Source organism: Parus major, chromosome 19 (genome assembly GCF_001522545.3).
Source record: "Parus major isolate Abel chromosome 19, Parus_major1.1, whole genome shotgun sequence".
NCBI lineage: Eukaryota > Metazoa > Chordata > Aves > Passeriformes > Paridae > Parus > Parus major.
Window position 1 is genome coordinate 4,046,506 of NC_031787.1, and position 23,028 is coordinate 4,069,533.

Below are 23,028 nucleotides of genomic sequence, written 5' to 3' on the forward strand. Positions count from 1 at the left end.
ATTTTCTTTGCAGAGGTTCTCGCTGGCACCATCCAGTGGCAAATGGGCTGTCTCTGATCTGAGCAAAAAGCACCAAATTCCTTAAAGAACCTTAAAAAGGGGGGTGCAGAGTTACAAAACATCACGACCACAACATTATCTGACAAATGGTGCTTGTCAATAGCTAGAAGTGTCTGTTCCAATGGAAAATAACATGTAGACACATGTCAACAAGATACCCAGCACACTGATTGATGTTAGAGATCCTAGAATGATCTGTTCAGCAAGACTAATGCTTTGGAAATTAGGCACATACTGGTGGCTGTAATTGGAAGGAGACAAGTCTCTGATGGATGAATTTGTCAATTAAGCTTTATAAATGAGGGGTCTGGGAAGACAAACGCTGGAGCCATGGAAATTCACAAATTATCAAACTCCTTGCCTCTCTGCCAGTACTGAAAACACAGGGAAAAAGCACAGCTTTGAGGGAAGATGCTCAAGACCTGTATCCTTCATACCAAAACCAACCAAAGAAAAACACAAGTCCCACATGCATGCCTGAAACCCCCTCAGACCTCTTTAGGATGACAACCTGTAGGAAATACCTACTCAGAAAGTGAGATTCCTCTGCAGGAGCTCATTCCAAAGCCAAAGCTGGTTTCACCAGCAGAACAAGGGGGTCAGAGTGGGAAACCAGAAGTTGGGCCACCAATCACAGGTGGCAGCTCTCCCTTTTTCCCTACTTTAAGTCTTTGCTGCTGCCTCCTGTAACACACACAGCTGGATTCTGCACTGCCAGGCAATCTCCCACATTTCCTCTCTCTAGCAACACATGAACACAGCCACTGCTCAGACAGGCTCCTCCATAGCTTCTCCCCACCTCTTTCCCAGCTCATTGCTGCTTTTGGCTGCACAATTTACCAAAAGTGTTGCTTCTTCTCTTGGGCAGCCTCATGTAAACAGCAGAAGCATCCATTAGAGAGCTCCAAAGTGCCACCACCACTCTTGGACAGCCCCAAGCAACATCCTCATTCACTGCAACATATCCATCACTGGGTAAGAGAAATTCCGCCCACAAATGCCATCAAGTGTCTCCCAGAAGGAAACATTATCTCCACTTGCAGCACAAACATTATAAAAAAACCCCAAAACACACACAGGACCAATTCAGACATGGTTGGAGGACTTCAAGATCCAGCCTGCATCTGCAGTACTCAGCTTGAAAAGGAGAGGGATATTTTTTGCCCACAGGACAGAAAGGATATCCTGGAGCAGCCCCAGGCTGATGAGATGCTGCAGAGCCCAGCAATATTCAGCTCCATACTGGGATGTGGATTTTCAGGTCCTTACAACCTTCATGAGCAGGAATCGTGAATTCATCCAGCAGTGACAGCTCACTCCTCCCACCAGAAAAAACACCAGCTGCAGAGGGAAAACACAGGGCTGGGAGAGCCCCCATGAGGAACAAGTGATCTCCTGTGCCCAGGGAGAAGGTGGTGCTCCACTCCCTGTTGGATAAGACAATTCCCACATCCCTGACTGCCTCCCACAAAGCCCTTTAGGGACTTAGGGGAGCAACAGTTCCTCAGAAAGGGGTTCTTTTCTCAGCTTTACTACACAGAGTGGGATAAAATTCCTGCAGAGGACAGGCCCAGGGAAGAAAAATTCCTTTTGTTCCTAAACAGGCTCATTCCTCAGGACATTCATCTCAGAGACATTCTGCTTGCCAGCTAGTAGGAAAAATAAAAGGAATATCATCTTCCTCCATAGGGTCATCCAGGAAGCTCCCACATACCCATTCTGAAGTTCTGGCACAGAAGGAACCCACATCCCTTGCAGGCACTGCAGGGGAGACTGGAGAACACTCTGATTTATCTCTACAGGTTTTCAGTCTCATCTGTGATCTGTGGAAACTCAATACTGCTGGAGGGAATTTGGATTAGATCGAGCTGGACCTCACCACCTCCAGCTGTCAGATCTCAGATTCCCTTCTTAGTGTTAATGCTAAAGGCAAAAAAACCCCCAGGTACAAGAGAATTTAATTATACTCCACACACTTGGTGCATTTACTAATCAGTTATGTGATCTCAGGTTACTCTGTGCTGAGTCACAACAGTGTTTCTCCCAATAAATTGTGATGCAGAGGGTATAAAACACAGCACAAAAAGTCTGTGCAGCCCACAAAAACACACAGCAGAACAGCCACACCTGAAAAACCTTGGATCCAGCATGAGGAAGGAGAAATGCTACAGGAAGGAATTAAAAACAGAACCTAGAAAATAACAGGGAGAAGGTGACATCAGTTAACTTAAGCCATGTGGATAACAGAAAGATGGGCAAGGAATCTATTCCATGGGTTAAAAGTTACCTTAGAAGGTCAAGGATGGAAAATATTTGGAGAGAAAGGTTGTTCCATTCAAATATTAAAAGACAGTAAGGCTTCAGATGGATTTCCTCTTATGTTTTTCTGCTAATATTTACATTCCTGAAGAAAAGCAAGTGGAGGGATAAAAACCAGGAGGGAAGTAGTTACAAAATAAAGTGTCTAAAGATAGTCAGCTCTCATTCTGCTTTCAGCTGCTGCCATCTCGTGGTCTGCTCTCCCTCTCCTGGGCTCAGCACTCCCAATGCTCCAAGGAGGAGCACTCATTATATGTGATTCACAAAGGCCAGAACAAGACAGCAGCAGGAAAAGAAAATAAAATAAAGTTTTCCACAACCTCAGAGAACCTCTGGCCACTCCTCTCTCCTTTCACTATTACCTGCTGCTGGGTGTGAACAATGCTCTGCAGTAACAGGGCACAGAAATCTCATTTTGGAACCATGTTTTTGTTAGAACATGTGGGAGAACAGGCTTCTGAGCTGCATTATACCCAGGTTAACAGCAAGACAGCTGCTGAGGACTGAGCAAGGGCAGCAGCCCAAGGCAGCCAGGCCCCAGCTTTATGTTCCTCCAGTCCTGCTTCTGCTGAGCTTCACGTGCAGAAATGCAGGGTGAAAAATGAAGGATTTGCCTTGAGACAGCTCTGGGAAGAAATGAGGGCTCCCTCTATGGAAGAATCCTCTTCAGTAGGATCCCAACTGACAAAGGGCAGCCACAGGCACTTCAGACCCTTCTGTAAAATGAGATTAAAGACTCCTTCACAATCAAACTTCTGCAGGGCAACCGAACCATGCCCTTGTGAGGGGTTTTGGGCCATGGCCTGCACAAGATATCTCAGATAACTCTGCTATCAAAAGCCACCAGCCCACCTGGTGCCTCACCAGATACACACATATCAATATATCTGCAATGAGAAGTTTGAATTAATTCACCCAGGGGATGCACCTGCACAAAAGATCCCTTCATGTGAACTAAGGCCACGTCCTGACAGCAAAAAAAATACAGATAAAGGGGAAAGAAGCTTGGCTGTGCACCTACAGCACCTCAACAGGACTTCAATGCCCTGAACATCCCCAAAGGCTGCTGGTTAATTAACACAGAATAATGCCATTAATCCAAAAAATGTAAGGAAAAAAAAAACCACCTCAAAATGTTTCTGACAAGGTCACCTCCAACTTAATCAGACATCCTTATGATGAAGGTGATCTGAGCCCAGAGAAATATGCACCCTGATCTCTGCACAATTATGAGGCAATTAGTGAGCCACAAGAAGGAGATGTTCCTCTTCCAACACCCAGCCAAAATGCTTAGAGTTTGCTCATGTGCTAGAGGCAACCAATTACAAAGCCATAATAAAAACCCTTCTTGAAGACAATTTTTCAGCTGCAGCCTTTTTTAGCTTCTGCTCAAAATCCTCATTTCTCAGAAGAGAGAACAAGTGTGGATTTCCCATCTCAAAAATTCTGCTTCATTAAGTATCTAATGTTGCCCATTTCCACAAGCCATCAAAAGAGGAGAAACATTTATAATATAAATATGAATGAGCTTGGCTAACAGGTTGTAATGATTGAGATGCACCATTTACAGAGGAACAGGCCATCAGAATAGATCCATCTGTACCATTCCTTCCAGCAATCTCTCTTTTGATAGCCAATACTGATACACACATTTTACTCAAAGAGACCTTCCAGGCAGGACTGCATTCCAAGGAAAAATACCTTAATAAATACCAATTTGCACACAAACATAACTTATCTGGCAAACACAATTCAAGGTCATCAGGAAGTTTCACATGGAGAAAGCAGCAATGAGGTGGGTGGTTGGACAAGGAAGATGAACCTTAATTAGGGATGGATAATTCCTGTACTTTTGAGGGAACCACTGTGCCACAAAGGCACGAATTTCAAAGAGGATCAACTTATAGAGGGAATGTCCTTTTCTATTAAAATTGTAACAATACTAAATATTGTATTAAATCAGCTCTAAAAGCCTCACACCTTTGATAAAATCTCTCTGCATACACCCTTAAAAAGCAACAATATTATACCCCATCTATAGTACAACCTGGCAAACCAGTACGCAGAACACCAGCTACAGAATCCTCTCAAAGCCTGCAGATCTGAAAACACACTCCAGACCTCTCCTTCATCAGCACCACTCCTCCAAACTACATTTTCCTGCTGTGACTCCTCAGTTTTGGAAGGAGCAGGTGAGTACAACATGAAGTAGGTAATTCTGACCCTGCACAGCTTCAGGAGAGCTGTCCCTGCCCACCCTCATTAACACCAAGGAGCTCATGAGTTTTCCTGATGTTTTTTTAGGAAGCCCTGTGCTACTTTTGGAGGTTTATTTAGCAAATGGAGCATACATTGCCCTTTGGTTTTTTTCCCCTCTTCTCTCCATTCATTTAAATCTATATTAAGTTAATGCACTTTTTAAATACATATCTGTGCTCTCCTGTCAGCCAATGGTTCATTTACCAAACCACTGAGTTCCACAGAGATAACAAGCACAGAGGGCAAGCAAGACCTTGTTATTTCTCCTGAAGTATCACATCTTTTCAGCCAGAGCTCTTCACCTCATCAGAACAGAGCTGGAATCCAGGCTGGGAGAAGACGAGGTTCTGTCCCTGACCTCCACTGCTGCCTGGGAGCTGCTGAACACCAGGGCCAGCACTGAAGTGGAACTAAAGAAACCCAAGCAAGTCCCTTCAGAGGCTGCAAGGCACTCCCTCCACATTGAATTGGAACAGCAGGTGCTCCTCTACAGGCCTCAGAGCTGCCTAGACAAAGAAAGCATCTTCAAGTAGTCATCAATATTCACACAGAAGCCTGGCATAAGAAAAAAAAAATCAGGGAGGCAGATAAAAAGAGCAACTTGTAAAAGAGCTGGGTATCAGAGAAAAGAGGTGTCTGTATCTCCTGAGAGACACCACCACTCAGACTGCTGCCTGTGACAGTCAGACACCTCGAGTTTTACTGTCTCTAGAAAGTCTTACAAAGAGCACTCAGCAGCCTTCACTCTCCTGCTAGAGGGGACAGCACCTTATCACCTGTACTTGGTTTAGCTCGGGTGCCCAAAGACTACAGCAGGACAGAAATTCTGTGGTTTGACTCATGCACCAGAGAAAGAGCTGTTAACCCTGCCCTAATAATTTGAGATTATTTTTTTTTAACCAGAGTCCATTCCCTAAAAGAGCTAAAATAGCAGCACATTCTTAAACTCTGATTTAAACTGAGTTTTTTTCCCTGCTAAGGGTCAGGATGATGTTGGTATGCTCCCTGGATTCCAGCAGGAAACAGTGTTAAATGAAAGGATGATGCACTGAGGCACTTCAATTCCTTGGCCATTACCTTTTAGTCACAAAATAATAGCAGGAGACACCTGGCTTGGAAGTGGACCCTTCATCAAGCATAATTAAATGCTGATTTAGTAGGTAATTTACTCCTGTGAAATTCTTGGTCATGATCTCCACCTCTCCTCTGACGACTCATTTAACTTTATTAAAAACATTAGCATTGATTTTCTCCACTCATTACAAGCCAGTGGATTTATCTGCACTAGCAAATGAACTCATCCAAACTCTTATTCCAAGAAGAGCCAAAGCCTGCAGGAAAATAAGAGCTACAAGCTGTCACCAAGGCAGCAGCATCACATATTTCTTGCTCTTCTGACTCACCTGGCCAGGAAGTTACGCTTTTGCAGCATTCAAGTCAGGCAAAAACCCAAACAGATCAAATAACAGAAGATATTTACTGTTTTCTGAGCCAACAAGTGTTCTCTAACCAACAAAACCACCCCAGTGCAGCAGCTGCAGTGGAGAACCTTTCACATTTGTGACTGACGAACAACACAAACTCAAGCAACGTGCCGGGAATACGTTACCATGGGATTGGAGTCTGCAATCAGGTCACGCAGGGAATCCAGGAATCCTTGGTCCTCCACCATCTGGGCATTGATGTCATGCAGCTTGGCCACACAGACAGCTGCAGTTTTCCTCACGTAGGGGTCCTCATCCTTCAGACACTTGCGCAGGGGCTCGCACAGGTACTCTGTGATTTTATCCACGCGGATGCAGCCCATGGTGCGCACGGCCAGCGCGCGGATCAGGGGGTTTGGGTCCTCACAGTCCTGCACCAGAACATAAACACATCTGCACCTGCAGCCACAACCAGGCTGCTCTTAAGCAGCATCTCCCTGATTACGTGCTAAGAGTTGGGTAATTATTTCAGATCAGGGATAAAAGGGTACTTGCTGCTTCACAGAAACATTTTACGCTGTCTCAAGATGCTTCCATCTTGTAAAATTGTCATCTAGGTGTCCCTGTATTCTCCCAGCAAAGCTGCTTTCAACATGATCCAACAGCTAAGCTGGAGAGGCAGCTCTCAGCACCCAAAATCTCACCACAGACAAAGTAATTTACTGATTTCCAACCTTCCTGGTCTAAAGGAGCAAGAAATAAAATGGGAAAAAATCAACAATTAACACAACGCAACAGTCATCAAGGCCTATTTCTTAAAAGCCAAGCACAAACACCCCTTAAGTTACAACAGATGAAGTACTAAGCAAAGGCTTATCTAGAGGTGCTTTTCTAAAGAGGAAAAAGGCAGACAGGAATACAGCATTTCCTACTCCAAGCCTACGTAGTTTTCCATGCATCCAATCCATCTACATCTCTGAGCTCCTCCAAAACCAACCTGTAAAAGGATGGCTACAGAATGACACACAAAAGCATTTACCTCTCACTGTTCTAATTTCCTGCAGCTGAAAAACTACTTTTAAAACCTGCAAGAGAAGTGACACATCCTACCATTCCACACCTTGAACTGGGAAGTGCTGAGTTTTTGCAGACCAGCATCAACACCCTGCTCTTCACTAACACCTGTCCCTCAGCTTGCCAAAAGGGACACCAGGCTTTCCTCTGCAGGGCATGAGATGGAAAATATCATTTTCTTAGTCCATTCTAACAGAACTGCACTTTAAAGATGGAGAATATTCTTTCCAGAGAGGAAGACAGGGACATCTTCTCTGGCCAGAAGGAGAAGACCTCTCAGCTTGGGTCTTCTCACCTCTTTCTGACTCAAGAACCACAACAGAAACTTGAAACTCAATCCTATTCCCCAGTGTCTCAAATTTTATAACACTCTGAAAGGAGTCTCAAACTTCTTCTAAGCACTGGGTTTTATCTTGCACAACATGGGACTGAAATAACATTTCCCAGATAAGGAGAGGCAACCCAGCAATCAGGCTGTTGTTTTTCCAGTGAACTGTCTCTCAGTTTCACCAGAGATAAAGGTTTTCCACACAGAGCACAGCTGGAACATTCAAACAGGAAGTCTGATATCCTTGTCTCAGATACTACAAAGGCTGGAAGATGAAACAGATAAAGTCTGCTTTCCAATACCAGAAGTTGGTAAAACAACAGAAGCAGCTTTCCCTGGAGTTCTGTAAGAGGCTTACAGGGCTGCTGAAGTCATCTCTGCAATAACCAGGAGGAGCAATTGAGGGAAAGGACCAAGATCTAGTGGATTCAGCACCCTCCTCTACGAGCCCAGCCCCAAAGCAGAGATAAAGCTCCCAAAAGCTGATGGACAAAGAGATGTGCTGGCAGCCACTGTGCTGGAGCCTTTCCTGATGTGCCAGGGGAGCAGGTTACCTTCACAAAGCTGTTGACAGCCATGATGGCCATGTCTGGCTGGCTTTTGGCATAGTTCATCAGGTACAGGTAGACCAGCTTCTTCAGCTCCAGGTTGTCAGTCTGCATGCAGTTGACAACATCAGGGAACAGAGAGCTGGATACACAACACAAGGATAAGCAAGGATGGAATCAGAGAATTGTTTAGGTTAGGAAATGGCAGCAGTTCCCACAGCACTGCCACCACCATGTCCCCAAGTGCCACAGTTAAACACCTAAAATTCTTCCAGGGATGGTACCACTGCCCAGGGTAACCTGCTACAATCCCATCTGAAGCTCCCTGGCACAACTTGAGGTTATTTCCTCTCATCCTGTAACTTGTCAGCTGGGAGAAGGGGCTGAGCCCAAACTACACCCTCACATCAGGGAGTTCAGAGAGGGAGAAGGTCCCCCTGAGCCTCCTTTTCTCCAGACTGAGCCCCCCCAGCTGCTCCTCACCAGACCTGTGCTCCAGCCCATTCCCTCCTCTGGACATACTTCAGCCCCTCAATGCTCTCCTTGTCATGAGGGGCCCCAAAGTGACCCCAGGATTTGAGGTGTGGCCTCAGCAGTGCTCAGCACAGAGGGACAATCACTGCCCTGGTCCTGCTACAGGCCAGGTGCCATTGGCTCTCTTGGCCACCTGGGCACACAGCAGCTCATGTTCAGCCACAGCTGACCAGCTCCCCTAGGTCCATTTCCATCTTTCCAGCTGCTTTTCCCCATGCCTGGAATGTTCCATGGGTTGCTGTGACCCAAGTGCAGGACCTCACACCATTGGCCTCAACCCATGGGCTCAGCCTGTCCAGATCCCTCTGCAGAGCACTCCTGCCCTCCCCCAGATCCACACCCCCACCCAAAAAATACAAAACAGAGGTTGCATGGCATGCAAAGGGGACAGTAACAATATCAAGGAAGCCAGAAAAACTGCAGTTCCACTTTAAGCACCCTGTTGTTTACTGAAAGGTCACCTTCCCTTTCAAAGCAGTTTGCAATGGCATTTATAATAATAATTTAACCTCTTCTATGGCTTTAACATAGGAGGAAGTGAAAACTAATGCCATTTCCTAAATCTGTTTTAACTGGGGAGTTCACCAAGCAAGAATATTCTACCATGCTGGGCCTGGAAATGAACCCACAAGAGGAAAAAAAATTGCTTTAAAGTATTTTGACCATGCAGGACACTTATGAAGAAGCTGCCAAATTTCAGACTAGCAAAGTCCAGAGTGATTAGAAGCTTAAACACTGACAAGCTGGGTTTCACTCAAATGTCAAACAGCCATCTGTAAACAGCACTGCAGAATAACACAGGAAGTTACACAAAGATTCTGGAGCATCTAGGTTTGCTGTGTGGATCTTAAAGGTGAAGGGTAAATGCTGCTAAAAGATTAGGGTTTTTTTCCCTTTCAGTTTATATGTTCCTTCATTCTGTGATGAAGTCATGATGCTGAATTTGCAACCTTATATTGATTTCCGTGGCAACAGACCACGCTGCAGTGAATCCAGAATTACTGACTCTCTAGGCTCCAGGAACAGAAGCTGGGAGGGAGAAAGCATTCACTCAAACAGGTTTTTCTGATTCTCTCAGAAAACAGTACTGGGGACAGTAAATGCCAGTGTCCTCTAGCTGCAGTAAGACACAGGTTCAGTTTTTAAATCACCCATTTTAAAACACAGCTTAAATTTATGCTGTGCCAGATAAGGCTAAGAAAAACTTGGAATTACCTTTGTAACACTAAAATCCAGGACAGCAAGCAGCAAGAAAAATATCACCTGAAGTGACATACAAAATGGCTGAGTTCTGGGTATGTTTTAAATAAAAAGGGCTCTTGGCACTGAGCTAAACCCACACTGAAAACAGTTGTTTCTCTTGCTTTCAGTGACAGCAAGGAGTTTGAGAAACCTGTGACTCAGGCACAGCACAGGCAAGGACACAGCCATCCTCACCAAGGTGCCAAGGAGCTGTTCCATGGACATCTGTCACCACACTGAGTCCCAGGAAAACTTGAGCTGCCACAGGTACAAGCTGCTTTTACCTGACATCCTTCCCCACGGTCATGGCTGCAATAACTTTCTTTACAGCTTCTTTCCTCTTCTCTTTCTTTTCATTGTTGAGTTCAGCCTTCAGTTCAAAAATCTCTCCTGGGATGAGACAAAAAAAACCAAACAGATTGAACCTCTCAGGAGGAGAAAAGGGTCTTGTTTTAGGGATAATTCAAGAGTGAATTTTTGCTTTCTTGGCCTGTTATTGCCATAAAACTGGTTCAGCAGCACTTGGAAGCTGTCAGACCTTGTGGAGAACATGGTTCACTGAGAAACAAAGCTGCAACACTCAAGGGACTGATATGACTACACCTTGCAGAGGAAAATGCCACAAACAAGAACCATGCTGCGTGTGGCAGCTCTCCCACCTCCAGGACACCAAATCACATCCCGGGAGTGTCTGTTTCTCTGAGGCAACCATTATATAACCAGCACGAAAAGCTGCTTGGAGATGCCAGATTCGTGCCTGCAAGAAACAAACCAAGCTAGGAATTCTGCCCAGACTTTTAAGTTTTGCTCATCGTTGCCTTCTTCCTGAGAAAGTTGGAGTGGAGCCCAAATGCTCTGGTTCCTGAAACAGGACAGCATGTGTTTAGTCCAGTGGAAAAAAGCTAAAAAGACAGAGCTACCATTAACAAAACCTGCATGTAACACAGCCTGCCTGGATTTCAAGGCTCCCAAAGCAGCCTTTTCCACAGCATTAATTTTTCCAGATATGATGGTGTAGAAAGCCAGTTCAGGCTGGGTCACCAAAGTGGCAATCAAGTTTATAAAATAAAGCAACATGTGCAGAAGGCTGTTTATCAGGCCTGTTCCAGACAGAGGCAGTGGTATGAGAAGGATAATGCTCCCAACAGACAGAAAGTTTTCCTCAGGAAGGACAGCCAGCAGCGTTCCCACAGGGAACCACAGCCTCAGCACACATTACAAACACCAAAATATCCCTGACAAAATTCTAGCACCAACTTTCCATTCCTACTCTTGCTCAGAGCAGCAGCACTAATTAAAATCTGACACAGAGAGACTGCCAGGGACTCCAAAAAAGAAGGGAAGCTGCTGCAGTGCAGAGACCACTCGTCATCCCTCCTGCCTGAGGAAGAGCCTGGCATTACTCACCCACAGCTCGTGCCCTGGAGCGGAGCTGAGCCGGCTCCAGCTCTCACCCAGCCCAGACTGGCTCCCTGCAGCCAGCACACAAAAAGCTACCTTTAGCTCTCAACTTTCTGAGCTGCTCCTTCAAAAGATGCCAACTGCATTAGCTTCGTTTATGAGCTCATTGTGAAGCTTAATGACACATAAATAGATCAACAATGTGGGTTTTTTCACTGGCAGGAATTCAGAGGGAGCACTCAGCCATTTTGCAAAGGGGAGGTTAATGCAAACCAGTTTCCACATCTGCTGGAGAATCATCAGGTTTAAATTGCACTCAGCAACAATGTGTTCAAGAACAGGTCAGAAAATCTGCCTGGGACAGTCTCAGCAGAACAAGCCCTGTTCTGAAACAGCTGAATGAGTAAAATAATCCCAAAGAGCCTTTCCAGGAGTCCCATTTTTAAGGGCAGCAGTTTGTCCTGAGGCGAGGTAACCACCACACCTGCAGAAAAGGCAGAGGAAAGTCAAACAGAGCACCTGCAGCTTTGGAGAAAATGGCAGCAGGAAAACCCATTATGTTTGCTCGATGTATATACCCAAAATATTAAATTCTTCACATCAACTTAATCCTGTGATCCCCAAACTGACAACCATCCTCAGTCTGGCACTTGTTAGCCCATAACAAAAACTTTGTCTCTGGCCAGATCTGCACTCAAATCCCAATGTTTTGCTTTCTGATCCTTGAAAGAGGAGTAATTTGGGTCATTTTGTGCATCATAAAAATGTATAATATCCCAGTTTTGTCTTTTGTCACCATTGTGACCTACTTTGAAAGTTTCTCCCTGGATGATTAAGAAGAGAGAAACAAGGACAGAGCTACCAGGAAAGCACAAGTTCTCCTGCATGCAGTTAAAAAAGCTGGGTAAAAATAGCCACCCACCACCTCTAATCCACTGCACCAGCTCAACACCAACCTTTTTTATTGGTCGTGAAGTATTTGGAGTCCGTCATGGTTCCAGCTCCTTAAAACACCTGAGAATATGAAGAATAAAAAAAAGAACAAGTCAGCTCCAAATGCTGTTTGGTGGCAACAGCCAGTTTGTGAGGCAGGAACTCAGAGCAAGGACGGCTGGTGAGTGAAGGAGGAAGCAAAAGCTTCACATCCACAGGCACGAGTTCCCCAATCCTCATCCTGCACCTGCTGCTGGCATTACTTGGCAAAGCCAGGGATTTAAAAGGCTTGGTAAAAACACAGCAGTGGTGCTCAGCTCAGCTTCCTAAATTCTCCTTCTCAGCAGGCAAAAGGCATTTTTGGAACTCCTTATAACCAGCAGATGCTGGTGTGCTCTGCAGCTGGCTTTCCTGGGTGCACAGATTCATTTTCCAAGGAAAAACACATCCAGTGTCTCGCCTGGCAGTGAGAAGTCCATGTTTCAGACAAAGGAAACTGTCATCTCCCCCTAACGATATCTGCCAGTGCTGCATCTTGATGGAAGGCACAATTAACCCCACTTGCAACACCCACCCCCAGGCCTTTCATTCCTTTCCCTCCTTTTGTTCCCAGCAGATGCAAAACAGTGGGTTTTTTTTGAAAAGAAAAACCATTACTTTTCAGTTCTCTCAAGCTTGAAATTGAAATATTTCTCTGCCAAGATCTGACATCCCACCTCTGAGACACATACACAAAGCTCATTATTTCAGTGCTGCTTTGCTTTTTTATTTTTTTTATTTTATGGACAGGATGGAAAAATGCTGTTGGAGCATCAAGTGGTCAGCAGAGCGACAAGAGTGGTCTCACCAGCACTTCTCTTGCTCCACAGAACTAAATTAATGCCTTGGAATACAGGGATTACCTAAACATATGTGAATATCCATAATTTTATTCTTACAATTGCTAGCTCTGTGACAAATATGAAACAATTTTCACAACAAGCAGAGGAATGGGCAGTTTTGCTGCTTTTAATGAAAGTCTGTATCACTGCTAGGAGCTATGACCTTAAAACCATCTCAAAAAGGATTTTATCATTTCTGTCCTCCTTTTTCTATTTTTTTTTGCCCCAATTCCCCTTTTCTTACACATCCTTCCATGACCTTAAGGGCTGCCAGCAAAGCAGTAAATCATCTGTTCCCTAAATGCTGCCTGTCTTGCCTCTAAGCCTTGCAGGTCTTGCTGGCTCAGCAACAAAAGGACCAGCACAGCTTTGAACTCCAGGACTGCCCAGCAGTGCAATCACATCGCTGTTCTTTAACCCCTGCCTTCTTCATCCCTTCACCAACCCCAATGCCATCACCATTCCCTTTTCCCCCATCCACCTGGATCAGTTTAATACCCCAGCAGTTGAATTCCCAGCAGCTGCTGAGGGGTAATGCCCCAATTTCCATCCCTTTCTCGTGGGGTCATCCTGTCCCAATTGCCAAACATCTGGATGAGGATCAACCTGTTGCTTTTCCCAGTTTCCTGGAGCTGCTGCCTGCCCTGTGCCTGTCTGGTTTCCACCTCATCCAATTAGACTGAATTACTGGGTTTGGTTTGATTTCTCTCCCTTTCTGCTCCTGCCAAGCCTGGAGACAACTCTGGAAACACATTCCTCATGCAGATGAGGTTTAACCTCCTTCCAAAACAGAGGCTGGGTTGGGAAAGCCACATGAGCCACAATGAGTGCAATTTTATGAACAAAAATCTCACAGCCCCCACCCCCCAAAAGCAGAGGCTGCTGTGGAGCTTGTTTTGTAATTAAAATCAGAGTCTGTGTTCAGCTGCAATGTTACTGCTGACAGAGTCCTTCGGGTTTGAGCTCAGCTTAAAAGGAGGACTTAAAATGTTTTTCTCTGCCAGAGTGTTTGGCATAGTGCCATGCAAAAAGCACTGAATGTGGCCTCGATGTTCTTTGTTTGCATTATGTGGGGATTTGTCATCCAGGGTCACATCTCAGCTGAGCTGCTCTAATACAGCTTTAACTGGGGCCAGAGCAGCAGATTAGAGAGAAAATCGAGGGTGGGGAAAAAAAACCCTACCCAAACACCATAAACATCAGCCCAGCTGCACAAAGCTACACACAGAGAGGAAAGCACCCTGCTGAATTCCAGAGATGGTCATTAAACCCTAAGTGCAGGGTATTTTGTTGTTTTCCTTTCAGATTTTGTTTTCTCCTTTCATATACTTGGAAACATGAAGAATCCTAGAAACACTCAGACAGGGCCAAGCACAGCTCGTGCCTTTCCAGCCTCCTTTGACAGATGTAAATGAGAGCTGACTTAGGTCAATAACCAAACTGCCCTATTCCAAGTGCAGCACAGGATAAAGCTCCTTTTCTCACAAGCACACAGACTGCTGCTTCATGTGTGTTAGAGCTTGCTTTGCACACTGTTCAGAGACAGCCTGCCAGCAGCACTGGGTATTATCTCATCACTAACCATCTCAGCATGCTTTACAGCAAATGGAACCAGAACAGATATTTAAAACACTGCTGTTTGTGTGACTGCAGAAAATACCAGCTCCTTGTACACAAATCTAAACCAATGAGAGCCAAGGTAAATTAGAACCATGCACAGTCTTGTATTTTCTGAAGAAAAATCTACTTTAGACTGCCCCCTCCTCACTATTTTCTGTGCCCAGCAGTTGCTGAGATGGAAACAGGTAAGAGGTGCACAAAGCTGACAGCAAAAGGCTCCTCCTGATCCAACCCCAGCAAACAAGAAGAGATGAAAAAGAATTGCTCCAGAAAGCTCCAGCAATGGTAAACGCTACAAACAATGGCTTAACCTTTCAATGTAGACTGAACCAAAGCAAGATAAGCCTCCTCAGCCCAAAACCACACAGAAAACCTGACCCTGGGTCTGACCAACACCTGCTTGACCCCACACATGACTCCAGTCAGCCTGACCCGGTCCCCAGCACTGACCCCACACAGGAGGGTGGCAGGTTTAAGGGCTTTGGGATTGACCTAAGCTCCTGGACATTGAAACCATCAATCCCTAAATCTCTCAAGTGATCCCTGGCTTAACTCCAGTGTAAGTGGTGCCACCCATTCTTCCTGGAAAGCCTTTCAAGGAGCTGCATGACAACCCAGGTGTGGCCCAGGGCCACTGGAGAACCAGGAAGATAAACACAACAGTGGAATGTGGATGGCAGAGGGAGAGCTGTGCCTGCAGCCCCAAACTCATGCTGGTAAACCAAACACCCCCTTGGTGGTCCCCATTCCATCTGCTCCTCCGTTATCACCTCCCCATTCTGTGGAAGCCCCATCCCAGCTTTGCTGCCAGCCCCTCCCACATCTCCTGCAGGACTCCCAGCACCGACCCACATCCCAGACTGGCATCCCAGTACCTCTCCCCAAGCCCCCTGCCCACCAGCCCTTCCCCCTCAGCACCATTCCCCAGATCTCTCCCAGTACTCCCAGTCACAGGAGCACTCCCCACAAATCCCAGCTCCCCTCCCCAGCACTCCCAGTCCCAGCAGTGCCTGCCAGTCCCTCTGCCAGCACCCAGTCCTTATCCCTGCCTGCTCCCACCAGGATCCCGGTAGCTTACTGTGCTCATTCCCATCCCACCAAGCCCCATCCCCAGCAGCCCCACCCCACCCCAGGGCCCACTGACCCCACTCCTCACTCTTGCCTCTCCAGCTTCTCTGCAACCACCTGCCCAATCCTCCCAGTGGCTCCCCATCCTCTTCCAGTACATCACCAGAGCCACTCCCAGAGCCTCACCAGCGACTCTCCCACCTCATTCCAATTCCCTCTCCCAGGATCACTCACCTCCCCCCAGTACCCACCCCGCAGTGCCCCTTCCCACCCTATGCCAACCCCCCCACCATCCCCTCCCAGGGCCCTCCCATCACCCTCCAGCCCCTCCCTAACCAGCATCTCTCCCCGCCCTATCCCAGTACCCCCCCAGTACCTCACACCTCCTCCCAGCACCCCTCCCCACCCTATGCCAGCCCCCCCCACTGCCCTCACCGCTCCCAATATCCCCTCCAGGCTCCCCCCAGCCCCTCCCAATTCTCCACCAGTGCCCCTCCAGGCTCCCCCCAGCCCCTCCCAATTCTCCACCAGTGCCCCTACCCGCCCTATCTCAGTCCCCCCTCCCCATACCCCACCAGTGCCCCTCACCCGCTCCCCATATCCCCTCCCAGCGCCCCCCCCACCTCTCCCGGTGCCCTCAGCCCCGGCCCCACTCACGGACCGGACTCACCGCTGCGGGGGCGGCGGCGGAACCGGAAGCAGAGAGGCCGGGCGGACTCGCGAGCAGCGAGATCGAAGCCTCCCCCGCCCAGAGCGGCCGCGCCCCGGCACCATAGAGCGGCGGCAGCGGGCGGAGCGCCGGCGGCCCGCGCTTCCGGGGGGCGGAGCGGAGCGGCACCCGGCGGGACGGGGAGGAGGCGCCCCCTGGCGGCGGAGCGGAGCGGCGGTGTCATGGCGGAGGTGGGCGCGCACCTCACGGCCGCCCCGGCCGGCGGGGACCGGCCGTCCGTGTTCGAGGCCGTGGCCCAGGACAGCTTGATGGCCGCCGTGAAACCCGCCCTGCAGCACCTGGTCAAGGTGAGGGCGAGGCGGGCCGCGGGTGAAGGGAGAGGAGAGGCGGCTGGCCTGTAACTCCGGCCGCACTCCCAGGCAGCGAGACAGTTGTGAGCCACCTGGCTTGCGTTGAGGATTAGAGGCGTCATTTATAGCTGCTGTAATTTATAATTTAGTTCTTTACTCCGCTTTCAGGTCCTTCCCTGTGAGGGTGAGGAGGCCCTGGCACAGGTTGCCAAGAGAAGCCCCATCCCTGAGAGTGTTAAAATCCAGGCTGGATGGGGCTTGGAGCAGCCTGGCATAATAAAAGGTGTCCCTGCTCACGGCAGGGGCTGGATCCAGATAATCTTTTATACTCTTTCCAACCCAAACCACTCTGATTCCTCCCGTTTCATGTCCCTTTCGCAACAGGTGCTTGCTGAGTCAAATCCTGCCCGATATGGTTTCGTCTGGCACTGGTTTGATGAGATCTACGTCCTTCTGGATCTGCTGCTCCAGCAGCACTACCTGGCCAGGTGCAGCGCATCCTTCTCTGAGAACTTCTATAGCTTGAAGAGGGTCCCCATGGGAGATGGCAAACAGCAATCTCTGGCCACACTTGGCCTGCCAAAGAGGCAGCACTGGAAGTCTCTGCTCCTGCTGGTTCTGGTTCCTTACCTGAAGGGAAAGCTGGAGAAGCTGGTGTCCAGTCTGAGGGAAGAGGATGAGTACTCCATCCACCCTCCCTCATCATCCTGGAAGCGCTTCTACAGAGCCTTTCTAGCTGCCTACCCCTACGTAAACATGACCTGGGAGGGCTGGTTTCTTATCCAGCAACTGGGCTACATCCTGGGCAAGGCTGAGCATCATTCCCCCATGCTGAAGCTGGCTGGTGTCCGCCTGGTCAGACTGACTGCAGAGGATATCCAGGCCCTGGAGAAGAAATGGGCTGAAACCACCTCAAGTGAAACACACAGGTATGGCAGAACCTGGCCTAGCTGTTGCTCTCCAGGGGGTTCTGTTGGTGTGTAAATTTAGAGGTGATGCTGCAAGTAAAAGTGCCTTGTTCTCCAAAAATTCAAGATGAAAGTTTGCTCTGAGAAAATGTGCTCCAAGAGGGTGCCTTGTGAGTGAAAATAAGGAAACCAGTAGCAGGGATTAGCTTGAAATGATTTTGTGGTAATAAAATTTCAGAGTTTGGGGGTGTTTTGGGGCATGCAAGCCTTCTTCCTGTTCATCAAGCCTTTACCCTGCACTTTTCCAGCAAAGGAGAGGCAGCAGTTGCAGCAACATTTCTGAAAGGATTGAAACATATTTATTTGATTTTCCTAAGCAGCAGTTAGTCATGGTCACACTGAATACCCTGTGAAATGGTGATCCAGGAGTGAAACACTCTGTGGTCCAGGATCCTCTAATCCAAATTCTTCTGATTAAGACTTCTGAAAAAATCAGGATTTGGATCTTCCTTAAAATAAAAAAATAATCTGAAACATCCTAATAAGTGCAAACATGGGGCACGCTCACCAACTAACTTAGCATGTAGGAGCTGTGTGAAGCAGTCATTCCCCAAGGGCTTTTCCCCATGGTTTCTAGGTGGATAAATGTGCAGTAGTAACCATCTCTCCCTGCTTCTCTCTACTCCAGCTTTACCTCACGAGTGCAGTCAGCCCTGAGGAGAGCCCTGGGTGGCATTGCCTTCTCCCTGTCCACCGGCCTGTCCGTCAGCGTGTTCTTCCTCCAGTTCCTGGACTGGTGGTACTCCTCAGAAAACCAGGAGACCATCAAGTCCCTGACAGCGCTCCCCACGCCCCCACCCCCCGTGCACCTGGAGCACGAGCCCAGCTCAGCTCTCCTGCCCAGCCTGAAGACCGTGTGCCCTCTGTGCCGCAAGGTCCGCGTGAACGCCACGGCCCTGGCCACGTCCGGCTTCGTGTTCTGCTACCGCTGCGCCTACGGCTACGTGAAGGCTCACCAGCGCTGCCCGGTCACAGGCTATGCCACAGAGCTGCAGCACCTGGTCAAACTCTACTCCCCTGAGAGCTGAAAGGCTCCCAGGAGCATCCAGCACTTCTTTCTACATCCCATGGAAGGCTTCAGACCGCCGTGCTCATCGGTGAGCTCCACAGCGCCTTTGAACTCAGTGGTTCATCAGCTTTGCTGCCTTTGCACATTCTGGCAAGGCTCTGCCCTTTGTTGATAAGCTGTTCAAACATCCTGGCAGTTGCAGAGGGATCACACAGCCCCAGCCTGTCAGCCAGTACAGAAATGCCTTAAAAGACCAGCTGAAAGGGAGGAAACATTGATTTGGATAAGAGGAATGCAGATGTGAGGATCAAAGACCAGCACTGGTCCTGCTTGAGGGCATGAGCCAGCAAATTAAAGAGGTAGGGAAATTCTCCAGGCAGGTTTTTCCTCACTGGGCATCTTCCCAGGTCCTCGTGCTGCTCAGGGTGAGCTCTGGCTTTGTCAAAAGTGGAGATGGGCTTAAACCTCTGCTCTTCAGTCTCCTGCATTTTCAGGCTCTTCACTTCAGAATTGAGAACATCACCCTCCTAATTCCCATCAACGGTTCTAAATTAAGACTTTTGACTCTTTCAAGTCAATCATGGACAAGAGGAATGTGACATTTTCTGCACAAGAGAGAAAATGACAAAACAGATTAAAAAACTGCCAGCTGATGAGAGTGGTTTATTGTTAAATAAGTCTTTGCATTCATTATTATCTGCTTTTATAAAGCAAAATTCTGATTGAGAACCTAATTTAATTATTTTCTGGTTATTGGAAAAACATTTTCCTCCTCTGGGGGTTCTAATTACATAAGAGAGACAACACTAAGGTTGCTTTCACCTTTCCACATGATGATAGTAGATGTAAGATTAGCACTTTAGGCTGAGGATCTTTAATGTCCAAGCATTACATTGCAATTATTCCAGCCCAGCCATGTAGAACATTCATATCAGAAGAAAACATCCTTCCACTGAACACAGGAGGAAAGAAAACCTGTGTGACATGGTTGGCTCTTGTTTGACACCTGATTTTTCAGGATGGAAGGTTGTTTTTCTGACTCTAGGGAGCAGCAGTGCTCCAGATATCACAGTGACAGTGCTCAGAGAACACAAGAGCAAAGTTTGCTGCACAAAGTACAGGACCCCACTCTGCTCTTTCCAGATTAAGAGACACCTTCTAACAGTTAATCCACTGAGCCAGGTGTCTCATTTTCCCTCCACTTTAGCTCTGTTTCAGAAGATAAGAATCTCCAATATCCTCCTTCACCTGTAAGCAGGAGAGCAAGGTTATTGAATAATGTGGGGAAATGCAGTAATTTGAATCTCCCCAAAACACCTAATAAATGAGATTTGTTCCTGATGCTTTATTATCTCTGTATCCCTGACCCTTCTACTTTGCCACTATGGAATAATAATAGAAACTGTCTCATTTCTCTCTTCTCCAGTAGCTATGGGATCCATGAAGATACTTCTCTTCCTTCAGAGAGCCAGTAAGAACACACAGATCACATTGAGGTGCGAGATTTTCTGAGGTTCTAAACCATTTTTACTTTTTGTTAATGTCCTGGTGACTCCAGTGCACCAACTCATAAATAAGCATTTGACTGGTGATTCCTTCTCAGGATAAGTTTATTTTCCTGTTATCCTTCCTATACTATTTGTCTGCTGCTCAGGGAGAAGCTGGGCAGGCGTGGGACACTCACCCCCAGCACTGCAGGGCACTTGGGGAGGTTCATCCCTCGATGCAGGATTACACAAGTTACCTTATCCCACACTGCTCCAGGGCCTCTACAGCTCCTTCTTCCAGAATTAATCCCTCTTTTCTCCCCAAAATGCCCACCAGATGTCTGCCTGCCAGGCCCTGGCTGCTTTCCACTCCTGCACAACACCCTGTCCCTGCCAAACTTGGATTTGGCCAGCTCCAAGACCTGCAGAGAACCACCCACATCAAAGCCTCCCAGTTCTGAGCAGCTGTAATGACTTTTACACAATAAACTGCCCTTTAAAGCTTAGCTGAGTAACAAGCACCAAACCCAGCACAGTGACAGGCTCAGCAATTACCTGGCACATTTTGTGTCTTCCTGGGGATGGCTGCAGGATGCCAACTTGGATCTGACTCCTTTGAAACCTCCTGTCCTTAGCAGCCAAATAAATGCTCATTTTTCAAGTTTCTTGCTCTAAAACAAACTACAAACCCAATCTGGGTTATAGAAAAATTCCCATTTATCTGCTTTTTAACCATGTTCTTAAAACCACAAAGGAGTAAAGACTGACAAGAAAAGTTTTTCAGGGAGCACCAACTTTATTAAACCAACCTTTGGACTTACATACTAATTTGTGATTTCTATAGAGTCATGTACATCACATGCCCTCAGGATGCTTTGGTGTTGCTCAGTACAATTTCATCAACATTAACAGCAGCACTGGAGTTGTTCGGTATCCTGCAAGTCTTTCAAAAATTCTTTAGTGAACCTAAGGCACATTCACAGCTCATCTAGGCAGTCTTCAAAAATTAGAGCATGAAGCAAATGAGGTTTTGCTACTTCCTTTACAGAAACAAAGTGGCTTCTCCTGTTAAGGGAAAACCATTCTAACATATTCCTAGGTATATATTCCCCATAGATGCTTCCTTCTCCACAGGAAGAGAGAAATCAATATAAAGATGTCATCAGGACCTGGAAAAGAACAAAAAAACTGCATGAGAGAATAGCCCCATCTCTTTTCTTGGGCCCTTCCCTCAACCCCAAAGGGGTTGCACTTCATCAAAAATATTTAAGAAAAACTCCTGGCTCCCTGCTGGCAATCACTAAATGAGAATACAGCTAAATAAACTGCTAATGAGCTTCTACGGGACAGACAGCTCAGAGTCTGCAATGCACTTACACAGGAGACAAAGTGGCAGAGTATCTTGAGTTTGGTGATCCATGGAGCACGCAGGAGAAAACCCAAATCCCCCAGGACTGCAAGCTCACAGTAAAGCTGCAGCAACAAGTATTTGGGTTACTTTTCAAATCAATAATTGTTTATCTGCCATTAAAATAAATTGCTAAAAAATCTTAGTATTTTCTTTTTTAGGGTGCATCCAAGTTTCAAGAACAGCAAAGCTGTTCCCTAGAGACGAGCTTAGCCTAGAGTAGCTCAGAGAGAAGATTAGGTGATCATACCCTGGTCAGAGCAGGGACACGGAGTCTCTGCAATACCAGTTCAGACTATACTTCGCTCATCATTGCTTAGAGTAAATCTTCAGTAAGGAGCCTGCTCCCAAGCCAGGGGCTGGGAGGTTTCCTCCTCCCTGGGAGGATGAAGCACGTGGAGCAGGGCAGCACAGAGGCGGAGGTGACATCCCTTCTACAGCCGAGCAGGAGCTGCGGAACACAGCTCACAAACTGGCATTCCAAGGTCAGGAGAGCCAGGACTAGGCAAACCCAAGAGGAAAAAAGCGTGTCATACCTATAAATGCTGCTGCAGTCAGTGTCTCCCCAAGGCTCCAGAGGCCTGTTTGGATCCCTCCCGTCATGCCACAAATCTGTCCTCTTTTTCCATCTCCTTCCCTGTATCCTCCCCATCAGGTCTCTGCAGCTCCTCAGTCCCCAGTTCCTCTGCCCGTAGCTGCCCTACCCCAGCCTCACATCCCCCGAACTCACAGATATCCTCCCCGCATCTCAGTAAACACCACATGCCCTACACCTCGGCCGGGTTCACCCTCCTCATCCAGCCCCCTCCGCGTCTCCTCACACTCCGAGCCCTCCGCTGCCCCACCGCGGTCCCGCATCCCCCGGATCCCCCTGCCCAGCCCCGCTGCCCCATGTCCCGTACCCCTCACGCCGCTCCGCTCCTGCAGGCCCGGCCGTGCCGGGGCGGAGCCGCCCGCTTCGCTCCACCCATCCGCTGGTAGCAACCAATCACAGCGCGCGGCTCTGCCGGTGGGGCCGGCAGGAGCAAATAGGAAGGCGCGTTAGAGGAACTGGGGACGGTGCGAGCGTTTCCCGCCCTGAGGAAGCCTGAGGGGGCTGAGGGAGGCGATGGCCCCTGTTAGTGTAAAATGGGTGTTTTGCCCACGTCTAGATAAAAGAAATGCCCATAAATGTCTTTTACAGAAGTTATTTCCCCTCTCAGCTTCAGCAACAGCCAGTAGAACCCAGTTGCTCTAAAGAGAAGCTTTAGTGGGAGAAAGTGTCCTTCAATACCAATGGCATTTTGTCTTGATGTCAGAGATGCTGGTTAGGTAAACATGTAGAGAGTTAATGTAAAGTACTTTCGAAAGCCAGATTCAAAATCCCTAAAAATGGGTATCAAAAATTGAAGTCTGCTAGAAAACAAACCATATTTCCCAGCACGGAATGTGGCTCTCTCAGTTTA

General features: G+C 47.6%; 2 protein-coding genes, 1 long non-coding RNA gene and 1 other non-coding gene across 9 annotated transcripts in view; 1 reads left to right on the top strand and 3 right to left on the bottom strand.

Moving 5' to 3' along the window:
- AP2B1 (adaptor related protein complex 2 subunit beta 1) overlaps window positions 1-16,469 on the bottom strand; it is a 76,710-nt gene extending 60,241 nt beyond the window's left edge. For 2 of the 5 annotated variants that reach the window (XM_015646638.3, XM_015646635.3), the window contains exons 1-5: window positions 16,362-16,469; window positions 12,146-12,203; window positions 10,073-10,178; window positions 8,019-8,154; window positions 6,248-6,493 (exon numbers count right to left, since the gene is read on the bottom strand). In XM_015646638.3, the coding sequence (XP_015502124.1) occupies window positions 6,248-6,493; window positions 8,019-8,154; window positions 10,073-10,178; window positions 12,146-12,182 (525 nt within the window). In that variant the 5' untranslated portion in view covers window positions 12,183-12,203; window positions 16,362-16,469. The other 3 variants (XM_015646636.3, XM_015646637.1, XM_033518957.1) reach the window with 3 other exon arrangements.
- A 79-nt stretch (window positions 16,470-16,548) lies between these two features.
- Window positions 16,549-19,422, top strand: PEX12 (peroxisomal biogenesis factor 12). The gene is made up of 3 exons (XM_015646639.3): window positions 16,549-16,708; window positions 17,096-17,640; window positions 18,308-19,422. Exons 1-3 carry the CDS (start codon window positions 16,583-16,585, stop codon window positions 18,705-18,707), a joined length of 1,071 nt encoding a protein of 356 aa, XP_015502125.1. The 5' UTR covers window positions 16,549-16,582; the 3' UTR covers window positions 18,708-19,422.
- Window positions 19,423-20,957: 1,535 nt separating this feature from the next.
- On the bottom strand, window positions 20,958-22,545 carry LOC107212859. 2 transcript variants are annotated; one of them, XR_001524560.3, is made up of 3 exons: window positions 22,486-22,545; window positions 21,553-21,648; window positions 20,958-21,344 (listed from the first exon to the last, which is right to left on the bottom strand). It is a non-coding gene; the product is annotated as an uncharacterized LOC107212859 (long non-coding RNA). The 2 variants fall into 2 exon arrangements; XR_002002370.2 differs by lacking the exon at window positions 22,486-22,545 and adding an exon at window positions 22,120-22,299.
- Window positions 21,804-21,901, bottom strand: LOC117245323. Its single transcript, XR_004499922.1, has one exon. It is a non-coding gene; the product is annotated as a Z30 small nucleolar RNA (small nucleolar RNA).
- Window positions 22,546-23,028: the final 483 nt, after the last annotated feature.

What these genes read in the sequence shown, in the direction of transcription:
- PEX12 (XM_015646639.3), top strand. Translation starts at nt 16,583, where the DNA reads ATGGCGGAGGTGGGCGCGCACCTCACGGCCGCCCCGGCCGGCGGGGAC. An exon ending in CCCTGCAGCACCTGGTCAAG is followed by an intron (nt 16,709 to 17,095) that starts GTGAGGGCGAGG and finishes CTTTCGCAACAG; the next exon opens with GTGCTTGCTGAGTCAAATCC. An exon ending in ACCTCAAGTGAAACACACAG is followed by an intron (nt 17,641 to 18,307) that starts GTATGGCAGAAC and finishes TCTCTACTCCAG; the next exon opens with CTTTACCTCACGAGTGCAGT.